We start from the raw sequence: 17,143 nt of genomic DNA, 5'->3' as shown, positions 1-17,143 counted from the left end.
GGACTTTACCTCTCAGCCTGAGTAACGAGTCCCACGATACCCTATCAAGAGGTGACAATGACGAGGACTTCAAATGACCCGGGTTGTACTGCTGTTGCATGGACTTAATCTCGTTGTCTGTCACCAGTAGCAGAGCATCGTACACCGTCAACGCCTCTTCATCCCTCTGTGTGATCTCAAGCGTGATGATCTGCGACAGTTGTGAAGTAACAGAGTCATAAACCTGTTGCACAGCTTGCTGTAATGTCTGCATGGCGAAGGGTCCAGCGGAAGCGATTCTCGATGAATAGCACGGGTTTTTGATACACAACAGTACTTTCTCTATGTTCAAATGGCCTTCTCTTCACGTTGCTAAAGCAGAAACGGACTTCTTCTAAACAAAGATGGAATTGAAAGCAATGACAACAACAAAAGCAGCATCGAATAAACGAGCACCTGGCGCTCTGCGCCAGCGAAAAACAAATGCGAAAAGCATGGCTGCGATGCCCAATTCCGTCAACAAATGTCCCGAAAGAGTAAATGTCGGTTGCAGTCACCTGACTGGCCTCCTCGGAACTCGAAATGGACGAAATTCCGCTTTTTTTTTTCGTTTTGTATGTCGGCGGGAGGACGAAGCTCAAAGCACAAAAATACACAGAGCTCACCCTCAAAAGCACCAAAACAAAGCAGAAAAGACCAGGAAAGCAGAGACAACTCACACACGCAAGATGATTCCAGTGCGCTCTGTTGCTCTCAGAGCTCTCAGAACGAGTGCTCTGACGACCAGCAAGCCGATGTACTCCAGTGGTGTTGCCAGGGCGTTCACCACGTCGAGATTTGCTCTTAATGACTCGAAGAAGAACAAGCAGGAGCCAAAGTCGATCTTGGACGATGACATGCTGTTTAAGGCCGGTGTTGACGTTGAGAGCGAGCCAAGTGCTAAAGCACAAGGCGAGTCGTCCGGTGCTGACGGAGCTGAAGGCTCTGAAGGTGAGCAGGCGCAGAAGAAGAGACGCTCTGTGCAGAGCTCCACGGATAAGAAGAGAGAGAGAGCTGCGAACCTGTTTTATCTGGGGTTCTTCGCCACTGGGTTAGGTGGAGCTGCGTACCTTGCCAGAAACTGGGAGGAGGATGAGGATCCAAAGATCAAAGAGGACATTCCAAACGGTTACTCTGCTGATTTGTTGTGGAAGAGACTGAGAGCAAGATTCAACTCAATCTTCACCTACTTCCAGGAGCCTCCATTCCCAGATCTCTTGCCAGACTCGCCACCAGAGCCTTACAAGCGTCCTCTGACGCTTGTGCTCACTTTGGAAGACCTGTTGATCCACAGTGAATGGTCCCAGAAGAACGGCTGGAGAACTGCAAAGAGACCAGGTGTCGATTACTTCTTGGCTTACCTATCCCAGTACTATGAGATTGTTCTCTTCAGTTCAAACTACATGATGTACTCTGAAAAGATTGTTGAGAAGTTGGACCCACTTCGTGCTTACATCTCATACCAGTTGTACAAAGAACACTGCTTGTACAAAGATGGTGCCCATATTAAGGACCTGTCGAAATTGAACAGAGATATTTCTAAGGTTGTCATTGTCGACGTTAGTGACGACTCCATCAAGCTACAACCTGAGAATGCCATTAAGTTGCCACCTTGGGAGGGACAAGCTGATGATGAGTTGATCAAGTTGATTCCATTCTTTGAGTACTTGGCCACTCAACAGATCAAGGATGTTAGACCTGTCTTGGCTTCTTTCCACGATAAATCTCACATTCCGGAGGAATTTGAACAAAGAGTTGAAAAGCTGCGTGCTGAATTTGAAAAGGACCAAGAGAAGAAGGCTTCTACAAATTTCTTGAACAAGCTATTAGGTTTGCCAGTGATGAAGCAGAAGTTCCCATTGGATGCAATTCATGATGAAGGTATCAAGAACTATCAACACTTCTTGAAATTGATTAAAGAGGAAGAGGCTAAACTCAAAGCACAAGCTGAGATGCCAAAGGAAACCTTCAAGATTAAGGATTTAGTCGAAGGTAACATCCCAAGTCAAGAAGAGATGATGAAGAGACAGTTGGAGAAGCAAGCTGAATTTGAAAGACAACAACAACAAGCTACTGTTAAGGCATAAGAAAAGAGACATGACGTATGAATTGTTTGTTTGATTGATTGCTTTTTCCCCCAGGGGTTTCTCCTATGTATGTAAAAGATACAAAGAATTTTCCATGTATATAATTAGAAAGGCTCTGCTCGTAAAACGCTTCTTCTTTGTAACAATTCAGATGATATCCTCCTCATCGTTGTCCTCAAGGACGTGACCATGAGCTTTGAAGTTCTCTGGTGGCTCAATGCTTGGGATGAACTCAAGTACAGCGTACACAATACCAATAACAACGATGAGAAATCCAAACACGATTCTAATGGCATTGCCCCCTTGTGCTATCAAGACACCAATCAGGACATAGACTGTAAATAACAGGTTAGTTTCTTCCTTCTCTTTGAAACGACACGTCTTCACAGTATTACTCACAAACACCACGCCCTAAGAACGAGAAGAGGAAAGAGGCGTAGTGGTAAGCCAATGGCGGGATGATGAACTCAAGCCCACCAATAGCAACACCAAACGCAATGAGGTAAAGGCCTAAGAAGAAGGCAGCACTGATCGTCGTTAGTACTTTCAACAGGCCTCTTGAAGATTCCTCCCATGTTTACACCATACTCACACTCCTGAAAGCAACTGAGTCAATCCTAAGATGGCCTACAGAGCAATGACGGCACGTTGTTAGTCTTAAAAGCTCTCCATATTCCTTAGAGCAAGATGAGCAAGGCAACACTCAGGAGCACTCACAGAGATACCACCAACGGTGAGGTTAACAATCTTGAAGACTCCGCTGAGATCGGACATATTCACTCAAGGTAATGTTTAAAGTATATGTTGCTGAGTCGTTTTTACAGAGACTCAGTGTCAATTTGTTCGTTGTGATTGATTGAAATGTAATGTGTTGTTGGCTAGCCACAGTGCTGTGAAGGTTACCCCTGTGTGGCGCTTTTCCGCGGGAAAATGAAGGATGCATTAAGATAATATAATTTATAATGTTTATAGGATAGTAATTATAATTATACTGCTATGGGCTACAAGTCCAACACAAGGTGCTTTAATCTTCAGACAAGAGACAAAAATCTGTATAAAAGACAACAACCCCTGTGCGAGGTGTATTTTATATAGGTAAACTGAACTAAACTGGTTAGCCTGTGTATAAGCAGAACAAATGGAAATCAAAATAAGACGAGAGGAGACAAAAAGGAACACTTCGAGAAAACAACCCCAGCGGGGTGAAGTTGAGTGGTATAGATGTAATAATGACAAGTGGTGGAAAGATTTGGGAGATGGATTGCAAGAGAGAGAGACCAATGACAGGAAGAAAGGAAACAGAAACAACCAAGAAGAGTACAGAAGGTAAATCAAATAGAAGAAAATAACATAGGAAGTTAAAAAGACAACAAAATAACATCAAGAGTGTGTAGAATCTATTGGAAGAAACCTCCTCTTTGGCAGTATATCAATATAGGAATGGAGCCTTTTCTAAAACGTAGAAACAAAGAAAAAGATGAATTCCTTCTCAAGTTGCTAGATCTTTGACAAGGACACCTACCTCCCCTGCCCCCACTGTTTTCCTTCTCTTCCACTTCCTATACATCAAGATCATATCGGTTCACTTTCTCTCTTTCTCTTTCTCGCTCTCCACCTATATCCTTCCCATCTTCCTTGTAACCATTTCCCCAAACATCAGATTTATTCCTCGTCAGCCTTGGCATCAGCTGGCTTCTCCTCAGCTGGGGCATCTTCTTGACCAGCTTCAGACATATCAGAAGTCCACAAGGTCAAGTTATCACGAAGCAATTGCATGATCAATGTAGAATCCTTGTAAGACTCCTCGCTCAAGGTATCTAGCTCAGCAATGGCATCATCGAAAGCTTGTTTGGCCAAATGGCAGGCACGGTCTGGAGAGTTGAGAATCTCATAGTAGAAAACAGAGAAGTTCAAAGCCAAACCGAGACGGATTGGGTGAGTTGGTGGCAACTCTGTGACAGCAACATCAGAAGCAGCCTTGTAAGCCTCTAATGACAAATCAGCAGCCTCTTTACGTCTATCGTTGGTGGCAAACTCAGCCAAATAACGGTGGTAGTCACCCTTCATCTTGTAATAGAACACCTTTGATTCACCAGTAGCGGCGGATGGAATCAAATGGTTTGTCAATACAGACAAGATATCGTCACAGATCTTGGTCAGCTCAGTCTCAATCTTGGCTCTGTATTCACGGATCAAGGCAACTTGTGCTTCGTTACCCTTAGCCTCCTCCTTTTGTTCAATAGAGGAAACAATTCTCCAAGAGGCACGACGAGCACCAATAACGTTCTTGTAAGCAACGGACAAAAGGTTACGCTCCTCAACAGAAAGCTCTTGACCAGAAGAAGCAACGGCCTTCATGTTCTCGACCATTTCCTCATAACGCTCAGCTTGTTCAGCGAGCTTGGCCAAATAAACGGAATCCTCACGCGAAAGAGACATTTTTAATGTTTGTGCTATTCAATGGTGTTAGTAAACCTAACCTCAGAATGTATAGAATGTAGAGAAAAAGGAGGCTGTCCAATGGTAATCATTCATCGATTCACTGAGCTTCAAAGATTGATCTGTCGTTTTCCCTTAGAGCAATGCAAAGATCATAGCTTTCTTCAACGCCTCTATCCAAGATCAAAACAAAATCAGGATATAACTTCCCTTCATTCTCCCTCCCATCCACAATCGACAATCACTTCAAGCAACTCACATTGTTCTCAATTGGGTTCCACAGCAAAATCGAAAACAAGAAAAAGAAGCAATAACTTTTTGGGTATATGTTCGTATTTCGATTTGTTGTCGTGTTGTGGAAAGAGAGGAGGAGAGAAGGAAGAAAAAAGTGGAAAAGAAGGGGCAACGAACGGGACGCCCTCATTTGGGCAGGGAATTCATGCGCGGTGAAGTGCAAAAGGGAACGAAAAAAAATTCTCGCAAAAAAACAAGCGAATTGGGGAAGTGACAACATCGAGGAAACATACGCCAAGTTACCCAATTCGGTGTTTGCCACCAAATGATTTTCGCAACGAACCTTTTGCATTTACGCAAAATTTCGGGCCTTGTGCAAAGCTCTGCCAAAAAACATGACGGTAAAAAAAGAACAAAAACCGAAACGTAAGGGAAAAGGGAAAAGGGGAACGATAGAAAGGGCATCAGAATTGTAAGCTAGCGCGGTTGATCAATTGTTGCTTTCAGCGATATGGTCAAGTGAGCGTGACGGTCCTTGTAACGTCTTCCGTAGATGAATCGTCATTGTATGAATTGAGTTCCAGAAAACCCGCGTTGAAGTTTCCCAAGCATCAGGTTATGTGTGTGAGCTCCCGCCAAAAAAATAAAAACAAAACAAAACAAAGGTAAACAAATCAAAACAAAGAAAACACATCCAGTATCAGGCTATGACTCTTTGTTTCCCCCATCATCTCCCTCGTGATTACCTCTGTTGACACATACCGCTGTATTTGATCTCTAGCTTTTTATATCAAATGCCTAGTTCCAAGTGGTTGTCCATTTCCCTTAGCTTACTGTGCTTCCGCCCCCCCCCTTTTTCGATCCTTAGAACAACCCTTAACAAAAACACGCATTGTTCCCAAATTTCACATTGAAAACGACGAATGATACTCTCCGATCCAACAGCTCCTCGATTGTCTATAACTTATAGGCATTATACTCACTAATCTGTACGTTTTTAGTGTGTGTTGGAAAGTTTTGCTCCTTTGTTCAAGTGGACAGATAAAGTTGGTTTTAACTAAAAATTTTGGGAGACGTCGAGCGAAAGGGCTCGTGCGCGAGGGTGGTTGCGCATTTTTCGCAATTTTTTTTCTCTAACGGTGTGGGTGTGCTCTTCATTCGATTCTTATTTGTTTTGTTTTGGTGTTTTTTCGCCCACGATGTTCAAAAGGGCAATGCAAAATTTGCGAAATTTTAACCAAAATACGAAAAACCTCCTTTTGGGTACAAACGACAAAATGCGTCTTAGATCAACGCTCTTTGCCTTGGAATAACAAGCTATTGGTCTTGTCTCTATACATCAATGGTCATTAATACGATATGTAAATACACATATATATAATGTCGATCTTGCTTTTTGCTTCAGGAATTGCCAAATTCCGTCATTGTAGCAGTTACAAGAATGATGAACATTCCGAAGACGCTCCACTTCATCACTTGACTGGCAGACCCGCCAAACTGAATGGCACTTGAAAACATCTGCATAGCAACGATGATTAGGAACCCTGAAGTCACGCCAATCAGAGACCCGAAGACAAACATGGAGCCTTCATCTTCAAGAACACGTCCTCTCAATACTAGGAACGCCAGGAGTGCACCAACAGGTTGACTGAAGCCGCACAGCACTGCCGATGCACCAAATGCTTTGGTCCTCGAATCCAACGCCAGGTATAACGGTAACGTCATACTAAACCCTTCAATGATGTTGTGTATGGCAAGTGAAAGGAAAATGGCGATTCCCAAGGATGGGTTGGCCTCAGATGTGGCATACGTGATGAACCCCTCTGGTAGCTTGTGTAATGTTAGAGCAAGACAAGTCTGTAATCCAATGCTCAATAGCTTGGATACAGGAGTGTTGATCTGATGATGGTGATCATCCTTATGGGAAGCGTGCAAATCCAAATTAGGTTCACTCGAGAGCGTGATGTCTTGAGGAATCTGCACAGGTGGCAGACCTGGTATAGACGCCTGGCGTCTCATCACATTTGTTGATGGTGGTTGTGTATATGCAACAAGTGAACTCATAGACTTGTTGATCTGCAACCCCCTGTAGAAATCCAGATGATGGATATCGTTTGAGACTTTATTCTTAATCTCTTGTGTGACACACGTTGGATAGCCAACACAGTTTGTATCATTAATACCAGTACATTCATGTGCGTTATGTGATCCCAGGGTGATCTTGTCGATAGCAGCTTCAAAGAGAGACCTCTTGTGTTCTAACTGGGGACGAATCAACGCTGTATCCTCGGTTGGATAATCAACGTCATCGAAATAACTGTTCATTGTTGGGCCCTGCAACCCGTGGTACTCGATAATCTGTTCCTCATCTAAAGGTCCTGTGTTCGGAGTTGGGACTTTATCGTCGGAGCTATTGGCAGAAGAACTTGAATGGGAATGTGAGTGTGAGTGTGAATGTGAGTGTGAGTGCGAGTGTGAGTGTGAGTGGTGCTGCGTCGACAATGGTGAGATAGATCCATCACTTGTGTCCGCATGGCTGTGCGTGTGCTCATCTCCGTCCCCACCGTGGTTACAGTGCACAATACTCTCACTAGTCATGTAATGCACCAGGCTGTTAAACACCAGACAAAACACCGTCCCTCCAATGAAGAACACCATGACCCAGAAGCTCGGTGTGAACCTGCCCTTTTCCTTCTCCATAGACTTTTCAAAGTAGCTAAAGGACTCAGGAAGCAGGCGGTACAAACTCGTCAGCGTCAAGCACCCTGAACTCATACTGAAGCCGTAGATCAGCACTCTCTCTTCCCCCTTGATGGTGAATGTAGACTTCCTATTGAAGAAATGTATCAGCACATCAAGGTATATAGACGACGCTCCAATAATGCCCATAAGCGACCCTAAGAAGGCCAGAACCCACCCCTGGTGCTCCTCGAAGAAATCATGCAACGCTGGCCAGCTCATTGTTCCTCACAGCGAAAGCAGTAACCTATACAGCTCAACAACGATATACAATCACCAAGACAAAGCAGTGAAACGGATTTTCCAGGTCACTTTACCAAATCACAACAAACCCAAATTTCAATAGTTCTCTCAACGGAGCGCGCGTATCTACCTCTGCCCCTTTATATCTATCTCGAGATGTTGCAGCGATAACTTCAAAGGTTGTAAAATCATGTGCGGGCTTTCGCGCCAGCACGACACGAGCAAGATGTCTGGATGTGCGATGCGCCATCATCGGATGAGGACTAGTGGGCGGTGGTATACCGTTTCTTCTGGGTTTTATATGGATAACAAGCAGGGAAACTGAAGCCTTTGGTGAGTGTTATAGCCCTATAGATTGAATATATACGTTGACTTTATCCCTTTGTTTGTTTCTGGTGATCCCGTTGTAGTGAGACGGATGCTCTTCTACCAGCGATGACAGACTCTATTGTCGTGACGTTGGCACTGTTCTTTGCAGGTTGCGGATTAGTCTCCGAGTGGGTTTGGCCATGTGTCTCCTGTGTGGAGTTCATCGTGGATACCGAGGATGACGATGGGAGGCTCTCTATCGAGCTGCTTCTCTTCTTGTGGAACTCGTTGATGTCGATCTCTCCATGCAGCCTGACAAACTGTATAAGCACAGCTGCTATAAACAGAAGAGCTACAAATACGTAGAACACGGCCTTGGGCATGAAGTTGACAGTTTGGCTGTAAACGTACAGCGCACCAGAAGGTGCCAGCATGCCGATGATATTCTTCAGAACAGCCAATGCTCCGAAGATCGTGCCTGTTTTGTTCTCTGGGACGTACTTGATGATGGTTGATTGTACTGTTGGTGTACAAAACGCACCTAATGACCCTAGTATTGCCGTTGCAAAGACTGTCATCTCGTTCTTTGCAACGAGAACAAGAAGTGGTACACACAGCTCAAAGAACACCGCGATTGAAATCATTATCATATCAATACGATCCGGTGCTGACCAGTGAACAGTCGAAATCTTCTTCAACAAATGTAATAGTAGTGGGGAGACGAAGTACAGAACAAAGGTCTTTGATAACCCTGTGGCTGCAATATAGTAACCAAGAGCTTCGGAGTTTGCGTGGAAGTTGTAAACAGCGTACATCACTATCGGTCCGCCAATGGCCACGGCAGATGCAATCACTAGGCATTCCACTGCGACGAGAAGAACAAAGTTGTAGCGTGGGATGAATCCGATGGCTCTGTGCTTTGGTAGCCATAGGTTCTGAACGATTGATAAACTCTCGGCAACAGAGTCATAAACATCATGTATATAATTCTTCCATGATGGAGGTCTAATTGACCTTTGAGAGGCAAAACTTGCTCTTCTCTGGAGATGCATAGACTGTGATCTATGCAACGATTTCTGAGGACGAGACTCTGGTATGACAAATATCCCCAATACCACCAAGCATATGTTGAGTCCGATGGACACGTACAGGGTGTAGAGCGGCTCGCCTGTTCCATGTACAATGAAGCTACCGATAAGAGGTCCAACCCCTAGTCCAGCATAAAATGCACCAATGGTGAACCCCAGCATTGTGGTTCTTGCATGAGGCTCCACGATATCAGTGACATAGCTCGATGCCAAGCTAACCATCATCGAGATGCCACCTCCGAGCCCCATTATTCCACCATTGAGAATGAAAAACCACGGGTGGAATGGTGTAGATTCCAAAATCAACAACAGGTCGCCGATCTTATTGATCAGTGCCATTCCACATGCAAATATCAACAGAGGCTTTCTCCCAACCCTATCACTCATCCCACCAATCTTCCCTCCTGCAATGACACCAACCACACCGTTGGCCAGCAGTATCTTAGCCTGGATTGAGGTCATCGACTGCTGTACTCGTGAGTCTGAGCAAACCACTGACGCGTCCAGCGACTGCTCGTGGATACACACTCTCGTGAGCAGCAACATCACATAGCTCGCAACGTACACCATCGCTGAGACAAAATAGAGAAACAACACCGCGCACATGATCGTAACCGTGGGCTTACGGTGCCAGGCCAAGGACTTGTGCGCCAGCCTCTGTTCGCGTAACCACCTGATATCGTCACTGTCATCTTCCTGGTCAACGTCTGTGATGGCGGATTCGAAAATCTGTACAGCAGCTTCTTCAGCGATATAGTCCGGGTCCAGCAATGGCTGCGTCTCAGAGCTCGCCTCCCTCATTGTACAATCACTTTCCCTGCTGTAGGATTATACAACTGTCTTGCGAAGGGCGGCAGCTGTTGCTTGAAATTTGCTATTCACTGTATGGCCTTCTGAAGCGATTGCTATTCTGAATAGGAGAGTACGATGAACTCCTGTGTTTACAGTGCCTCCTCTGTGTAGAATCTGTGGGCTTCGTGGGACTGCCCACAACAATTGCGCAGAGGACTATCTTGCGTGCTCCCTAAATGGAAATAAGTCCGTGGGCAGTGTTCTCCAGAGCAAATACGCACGCAGTGGATGAGGTTGATTACGTGGTTTACGGCGATTGAATTGTACAATGAGCGTGTACGGTGTAGCAATTCGAGTCTATGGAGCTGGTCTGCCGGTCTAAATCTCCTCTAGGAAGTCTTCCATGGTTCTCGCGTCCAAAGTCCATGTCTGTCCCTTAACAAGGCGATTCTCATCATCGCACCAGACATACACAACGCACTTCACCTGAGGATCCGCACTTCCACCAGCGTTGCTGGCGTTGCTGGCGTTGCTGTGCTGGGCTATCGACACCGATACGCTGACTTTCTCATACTCCTCGCCTTCGTAGCGATCAAGCAACTCCATTTCTCTGGAGCCGAGCCCTTCGATTATCGTCCCGTCAACCACGCCGCACGCGTCGGCCACTATCGCAGGGTATGCCTCGTTAGACACTGCAAACCGCTTGAACCCGTAGAGCGAGCCCGGTGAGAACCTCAGGTGCTCTATGGACCCTTCACAGTGTTCCAGTCCCTGGGCAGCTAGAACTCTTAACAAAATTGGCTTGTATTGGAGGGTACCATACACACTGCCCCATCCCTCCGTCCCCCAAGAACCCTGTTAGTTACTGCGTTCGGTCTAAAGAGCGAAATGTATATAACGTGTCCCCCCAGCTCTTCCATAAGAGCCCTGTTACTTACAACAGCGGAGCATTCTCTTTCAACACCATCGCACCGTCTGCTGAACAAGTCAGTAATCCACACACACAACTCTGTCTGCTGATAGAGGAGATACAACACGATATAAAGTGATTTGTATATACCCTGCGCACCACCACACCGAGCAATTCCGACTTACCGGAAAAAAAAATAGGGTTTGCTAATTCCGACGTGTCTGGTGTCTGGGTGTATCGTGCCTCGAGAACAGCGCATCTCTTCAACTTTCCTCTGAGCGCGTTCAGTACTTCGCCCTTGTTGATCTCTCCGTTGCACCAATTGCTGTTGATCTGGGAGGCGAAACATGGCTAATAACCGTCTGCTGCTGCTGCTCGTGGGAGTGGCGTTCCACTTGTTCTACCTGTGGTCGATCTTTGACATCTACTTCGTGTCGCCGCTGGTTCATGGGATGCAACCTCATCTGTCAACACCAACACCACCTGCAAAGCGTCTGTTCCTGATTGTGGGGGACGGGCTGAGGGCAGACACCACGTTTGATAACATCACACACCCCACCACCGGTGAGACTGGGTTCCTGGCGCCTTTCATTAGGAAAATGGCGTTGGAAGAGGGAACGTGGGGTGTTTCGCACACCAGAATGCCTACTGAATCAAGACCGGGACACGTTGCTATGATTGCCGGTTTCTACGAGGATGTCAGCGCGGTCACCAAGGGCTGGAAGGAGAATCCCGTGGATTTCGACTCTGTTCTCAACCAAACAAGACACTCGTACTCCTTTGGGAGTCCCGATATCCTGCCGATGTTCAAAGATGGTGCTTCTGATCCGGGAAGAGTCGACGCGTGGATGTACGGGCACGAGTTCGAGGACTTCACCCAATCTTCTATTGAGCTGGATGCATACGTCTTTAGAAACTTGTATGAGCTCTTTGATAACTCAACTACCGATGACAGGCTCCACGAGCAGATTCATCAAGATCAAACTGTTTTCTTCCTCCACCTCTTGGGCTGTGATACTGCCGGTCACAGCTATAGACCGTACTCTGCGGAGTACTACGACAACGTTATCTACATTGACGATCAGATATCGACATTGACGAAGCGTGTCAAAGAGTTCTTTGGTGACGATGACACTGCTTTCATCTTCACAGCAGATCACGGTATGAGTGCATTTGGTTCTCACGGTGATGGCCATCCAAACAACACAAGAACACCTCTTGTCGCTTGGGGAGCTGGTCTCAATCGTCCAGTCCTTAACGATGAGCCAATTTTTGATAACTATACCGAGAACTGGCAGATGGGATCAGTTCAAAGACATGACGTGAAGCAGGCTGATATTGCTTCTCTGATGTCATACCTCATTGGTGTAAACTATCCAGTGAATTCCGTTGGTGAATTGCCATTGGCATACATCTCAACCTCTGAGGAAAACAAACTAAAGGCATTATTCCAGAATGCTCTGTCGATTGTTGAACAGTATCATGTCAAGGAACAAGAGCTGAAGGACTCACAGTTCTTCTTCAAACCCTTCGAACCGTTTGAGGAAAAACCGATTGAACAGTATAAGTCAGAGATTGAGTCCTTGATCCATATAATTGCACAATCTGATAATTTCGATAAAGAGGCAGACGCCATCAAACTCACCGAAGAGTTGATGAAAACGACACTCGATGGTCTCAACTATTTGACAACCTATAACTGGTTGTTGTTGCGTTCAATTGTCACTTTAGGATTCGTTGGATGGATCACATATTCCTTTATCATCTTCCTGAGACTATTTATTTTGGAAAAAGACGTTAAGACCACAACTTCAATATTGAACCTGCTATCCTTCACTATAATTGGTCTAATTTTGAACTACATTCTATTCTACCAACGCTCACCATTCAACTACTACATGTATCTGCTATTCCCACTTTTCTTCTGGTCTCAAATCACAGCAAAGTCATCTGTTTTAACCCAGGGTATGCACACATTCTTCAGAGGTATTTCCAAAACGCACGGATTCTTTATTCTGTTGGCGACCGTTGGTGTATTCGAAGGTATCGTTTTAGGCTTCTCAGAGAGACTCATCTTCACGGTCTTTTTCATCATCTTGGGGTTTTACCCATTGACTTTGGGTGTTCAAAAAGCTACAACTTTGATACTTTGGCTCATAACATGTCTGGGAATGAGTACATATACCATTTTCGATGCAGTTAAGATTGAGGACTTGTTACAGATCGATGTTGCTGGTGTATTGATGATTCTGCTGGCGTCCTATGGATACTGGAAAATCCTCGTTGAGGCCTCTACAAATCCAAAGTTCCCACCAATTTCCTCCTACACCAAGACGTTGATCTCAATTCAAATATCCCTAGTTGCAGTAATGATCCTCATCACCAACAAGTCTGTCTTATCATTGCAAGCTCGTGAAGGTTTACCAAAAATCTCACAGTTCCTTGGTTGGCTGAACTTTGTCGTATCCCTTTTCGTCTTGCCTTGTTTGCATTACTTGGATCCACATAACGATTACCGTATCAGACTGTTGGTGATCTTCCTTGCATTCGCACCAACGTTCCTTATTCTAACGATATCGTTTGAATCGTTATTCTACGTAAACTTTTCCCTGTTGTTGCTAGAATGGATTTCCATTGAGACCTCTATATTCGAGTCACAACGTACAGAGTCGAAGCAGAAGAACAACACTCAGTTGGTTCGTGTTTCAGTGATTGGGTTCCTGTTCATGCAAGTGTGCTTCTTTGGTACCGGTAACGTTTCAAGCATTTCATCGTTCTCACTTGATTCCGTTTATAGACTGTTACCAGTTTTCGATCCATTCCCAATGGGTGCTCTACTGATGCTCAAGTTGATCGTTCCATACGTGTTGTTGAGTACAGCCCTTGGAATCCTGAACGTGAAACTTGGTATCAAGCCTTACACGATTTCCACTTTGATTATCTCTACGAGTGATATCTTGTCGTTGAACTTCTTCTACCTTGTGAGAACTGAGGGAAGTTGGCTGGACATTGGTGTTACAATTTCAAACTACTGTCTTGCCATCCTTTCCAGTTTGTTCATGTTGATACTGGAAATTGTGAGCCATGTTCTCTTGAAGAATGTTCAGTACAACGAGCGTGAGAAGCTAAAGACTGAATAAAACCCTGTATATTAATATCATAATCTAAGGAAAACCACACACACATGTTATATAGGACGAGAGAAGATCTACTTATTCTTCTTTTCAGAAGACACTTTCTTCTTTTTGAAGGCGATGATCTGTAAGAACAGGATCAAATTCAAGACAACGCTTGCTCCATAGCCCAATAGGATTAACCGGTCATTGAAACCACTGCTCAACACTGTGAACACTCTGACGATGGTGCCTAGTAAACCAGCACCGATTGACGTCAATGATAAAGTACCAGTGGATTTTCTCTTAAAATTACCAATGATTTGAGGCAGTTTGGCCAATATGGTCAGGGGAGCCGCAAACTGTGCCAGAAAGTTAACATCCTTATCACTCAGAACCCCGATGTTACTCGGTGAAGGACTTCCCAGGAAGAAATAAGTAACAAGGGCACACAGGCCGATGAAAGCGTTGATGTAACCTGCCCTGTTCGTATAGTAGAGAATCAAGGCCAAAATGACAACGTTCTGCAAGGCAGAGAACACCACTTCACCAAAGTTGGTGAATGGCATGTGCTGCCTAAAGTTATAGGCAATGGTGATGAGGTAGCTCAGTGTGTCCATGAGGATACTCGGGAATGACAGGCCTTGAGCTGACGAGTTGGACAGGATGTTCAAGATTTGCGGCAGCTTGACGATGGACGACATGGAGAGAATACCCAGGCTCAGCGTCTTTGAGATGAACTGTTGGACCAGTGGCGCGTTCTCAGGCTCGAAAAGGTCCAATTGGACAATCACCTTGTCAAAGACATCTCTTGAGTAGTAATCCCTGCCCAAGTTGACGATCTGCTCAGGCAACAGCGTCTTTGTCAATGGGCGCAATTGAGTCAGAATAGGCTCAGCAATTGGCTCGATCTGGTTGAGCAACTGGGTGATCTGGTCAGCCATCGTCTCCAGCGTGATTGATAACTACTCGCTTGTTTGGATGGAAGATGAGAAAGGCCACGTAGGTGATGTGCTCCGAGGCAGCTCAATTCTGAATACGCAGCGCTGCGCTGCATGGGAGTCGTTGAGGCACGCACGTGAAGGACACACGCTCTGTGTTTCTGGACAGGTGATCACGTGCTGATGATGATATGATAATATGATAGTTGTGGTGAGGGTCTGAGACCTCAGTGCTGGTGTCAATTGGATTGTCAGTGGCTCAGTGCTGCGACTAAGTGGCCAAGTTGGAGCATCACCGTTTGCAGCTTCACTCTTTGCAGCTTGTTCTGGGGATGAAGCGAAGCGCAAGTCGTAGTATGGGAATATCGTGCAATATGATTAGTTAGGGGGGATTTGTACGAAAAATGTGATCTATATATATATATACTAGGCTATATGGTGATTGGTGGCATTCTTTATACCGAAATATATATTCTGGAAATATAAAGAATATGTAATTTCAATTTAATAGATATGTCTCTTTTGCATCAGTAATATTGATCGAAGAACTACAGAGTGCTGTGAGCATTCTGGTGCCTGTGAAATCGGTCATATTATGCAATTATCACCTTCAAGCCAAGTACAATAGCAACGCTTGATAACCTGTTGAGTAAATACCGAAATAATACCAGGTTGAAGTAGAATACACGGTCCTGGCTATTGGCATAACCGATGAAGTGCTACTGGCTGTATGACGCCGATGGGCTAATGTCCGGGTGTACATTCCCTAATGTCCGGGTGTCCTCCTAATGTCCGGGTGTTTCCTGATACCGCCTCGCCCGCGCTCTCTTTGCGCTTCCGCCTAAAGCCCACACACTGAAATCTCGAAACCGTCTTGCACCCCTTCACCGGCTGACAACAACAACAAAATCTCCTCTCAACCATTGGACAACGGCGTCGACCAGATCTTCTTGCCACGGCTCTGCATCCCACACGACCAGCTGATCACAGACGTCACGGAAGAGCACAATGTCCTACAATCCCTATGATTTCCAGCAACAGGTTCCATTCCAGCAGAGCGGTTTCCAGGCCCAGGGCTTCCAACAACAGGAGCAGCCGCCAGCACAGTTGCAAAGCGTGCCAGCGCAGTTCCAGCACCCGCTACCGCCGTCCACGCCGTCACAGGAGAGGAAGTATGACCAGCTGAGCTTTCTAAGCGAGCAGGATCAAGTGAAGTTCGAGCGGTTATTCAACCGCCACACCGATGCCATCTCCATATCTCCAGATTCCGCAAGATCCATCTTGCTCAAGTCCAATTTGGCACCGCACAATTTGGCCCGAATCTGGGAGCTGAGCGATATAAACAAGACCGGTGATCTGCTGTTTCCTGAATTTGCACTGGCGTTGCATCTGTGTAACGTTGTTTTGAGTGGGGCCGAGCTTCCTTATCAGCTGGAGCCTCGTATCAGGAATGAGGTTTCTAACCTTGTGGATAAGATCAACTTCAATGTCCCTGAAGGCGGTGCCGTTTCGAGTCAACAGTCTGCTCATAGCACCGGTGCGCTGAGTGATGGCGATATCTTTGAGACTAATCCTGTCTCTGGAATCCAACCTCAAGGTCAGCAGCAGCAGACTTTACAACAACAGACTTTACAACAACAGACTTTACAACAGCAGCCAACCTTTGGCTCATTCCAACAGCCTGAATTGTTCACCAGTCCACAGAAGAATCAAAACGCATTACAACAGAATGACTTCACTTCGCCTTTGAACAACCAACCTACAGGGTTTGGATTCCAAAACACTCCTTTTACACAAGGTTTTAACCAAGGCTCAACTCCTCCTTTGTCATCCAATATCATGTCAAACACGGTGCCATTGACCCAGCAGCCTCCAAGATTGGTTCCCTTAAAGTCCGAAACTACTGGTGTACCAATACAGAGACAACAGACTGGGTTACCAACCTCGTTTCAACTACAACAGGCAAATGCTGCGTCTGATTTGATCCAAACCACTCCTGGAGAAATAGCTGCATTGAATGCCCAGGCAACTGGGCTGGGTCTTGTTCCTCTAAAGATGCAACAGACTGGAACCAATGCGCAAATGCCTTTGGCTAGCCAATCAACTGGCTTTGCAAGTGGTGTTATGCCAACCACGTTCCAGACTGGTGGACAAAGTGGTGTCAATGCTCCGTTACAACAACAAGCAACTGGATTAATCCCATTGAATTCACAGGCCACCGGCTCTCAAC

The 17,143-nt window shown here is 45.6% G+C and overlaps 9 protein-coding genes across 9 annotated transcripts in view; 3 read left to right on the top strand and 6 right to left on the bottom strand.

Moving 5' to 3' along the window:
- The first annotated feature begins 750 nt into the window (after nt 1-750).
- TIM50 (protein translocase subunit TIM50) lies at nt 751-2,536 on the top strand. Its single transcript, XM_020214017.1, has 2 exons — nt 751-2,440; nt 2,505-2,536. The coding sequence occupies exon 1, from the start codon at nt 774-776 to the stop codon at nt 2,103-2,105; it is 1,332 nt and encodes a 443-aa protein (XP_020073063.1). The 5' UTR covers nt 751-773; the 3' UTR covers nt 2,106-2,440; nt 2,505-2,536.
- TVP15 (Tvp15p) lies at nt 2,253-2,879 on the bottom strand (the record flags this gene model as incomplete). The annotated part of the gene is made up of 4 exons (XM_020213501.1): nt 2,253-2,440; nt 2,505-2,632; nt 2,698-2,732; nt 2,823-2,879. 4 exons carry the CDS (start codon nt 2,877-2,879, stop codon nt 2,253-2,255), a joined length of 408 nt encoding a protein of 135 aa, XP_020073062.1.
- Nucleotides 2,880-3,767: 888 nt separating this feature from the next.
- BMH2 (14-3-3 family protein BMH2) lies at nt 3,768-4,544 on the bottom strand (the record flags this gene model as incomplete). Its single annotated transcript, XM_020212424.1, has 1 exon — nt 3,768-4,544. One exon carries the CDS (start codon nt 4,542-4,544, stop codon nt 3,768-3,770), a length of 777 nt encoding a protein of 258 aa, XP_020073061.1.
- A 1,635-nt stretch (nt 4,545-6,179) lies between these two features.
- Nucleotides 6,180-7,739, bottom strand: ZRT3 (Zn(2+) transporter ZRT3; the record flags this gene model as incomplete). The annotated part of the gene is made up of 1 exon (XM_020213500.1): nt 6,180-7,739. The coding sequence occupies one exon, from the start codon at nt 7,737-7,739 to the stop codon at nt 6,180-6,182; it is 1,560 nt and encodes a 519-aa protein (XP_020073060.1).
- Nucleotides 7,740-8,134: 395 nt separating this feature from the next.
- CYBJADRAFT_160019 (MFS general substrate transporter) lies at nt 8,135-9,958 on the bottom strand (the record flags this gene model as incomplete). The annotated part of the gene is made up of 1 exon (XM_020213499.1): nt 8,135-9,958. The coding sequence occupies one exon, from the start codon at nt 9,956-9,958 to the stop codon at nt 8,135-8,137; it is 1,824 nt and encodes a 607-aa protein (XP_020073059.1).
- Nucleotides 9,959-10,327: 369 nt separating this feature from the next.
- CYBJADRAFT_170482 (gamma-glutamylcyclotransferase family protein) lies at nt 10,328-10,916 on the bottom strand (the record flags this gene model as incomplete). The annotated part of the gene is made up of 2 exons (XM_020216117.1): nt 10,328-10,775; nt 10,888-10,916. 2 exons carry the CDS (start codon nt 10,914-10,916, stop codon nt 10,328-10,330), a joined length of 477 nt encoding a protein of 158 aa, XP_020073058.1.
- Nucleotides 10,917-11,206: 290 nt separating this feature from the next.
- Nucleotides 11,207-13,999, top strand: MCD4 (mannose-ethanolamine phosphotransferase MCD4; the record flags this gene model as incomplete). The annotated part of the gene is made up of 1 exon (XM_020216116.1): nt 11,207-13,999. One exon carries the CDS (start codon nt 11,207-11,209, stop codon nt 13,997-13,999), a length of 2,793 nt encoding a protein of 930 aa, XP_020073057.1.
- CYBJADRAFT_165379 (mannose-P-dolichol utilization defect 1 protein) lies at nt 13,861-14,941 on the bottom strand. Its single transcript, XM_020214016.1, has one exon. It carries the CDS (start codon nt 14,914-14,916, stop codon nt 14,068-14,070), a length of 849 nt encoding a protein of 282 aa, XP_020073056.1. The 5' UTR covers nt 14,917-14,941; the 3' UTR covers nt 13,861-14,067.
- A 980-nt stretch (nt 14,942-15,921) lies between these two features.
- The window catches only part of CYBJADRAFT_160016 (uncharacterized protein), a gene marked incomplete at both ends in the record, with an annotated part of 4,144 nt that continues 2,922 nt past the window's right edge, over nt 15,922-17,143 (top strand). The window contains one exon of the mRNA XM_020213498.1: nt 15,922-17,071. Coding sequence (XP_020073055.1) covers nt 15,922-17,071 — 1,150 coding nt within the window. The remainder of the gene's footprint in view (nt 17,072-17,143) is intronic.

The sequence above is a fragment of the Cyberlindnera jadinii genome, assembly GCF_001661405.1.
Source record: "Cyberlindnera jadinii NRRL Y-1542 unplaced genomic scaffold CYBJAscaffold_1, whole genome shotgun sequence".
Lineage (NCBI taxonomy): Eukaryota > Fungi > Ascomycota > Saccharomycetes > Phaffomycetales > Wickerhamomycetaceae > Williopsis > Williopsis jadinii.
Note: the sequence above shows the minus strand (reverse complement) of the source record. Positions and strands in the feature narration are given on the sequence as shown.

Bases quoted from the DNA above. Each gene is read 5' to 3' on its own strand.
- TIM50 (XM_020214017.1), top strand. From the start codon at position 774: ATGTACTCCAGTGGTGTTGCCAGGGCGTTCACCACGTCGAGATTTGCT.
- CYBJADRAFT_165379 (XM_020214016.1), bottom strand. From the start codon at position 14,916: ATGGCTGACCAGATCACCCAGTTGCTCAACCAGATCGAGCCAATTGCT.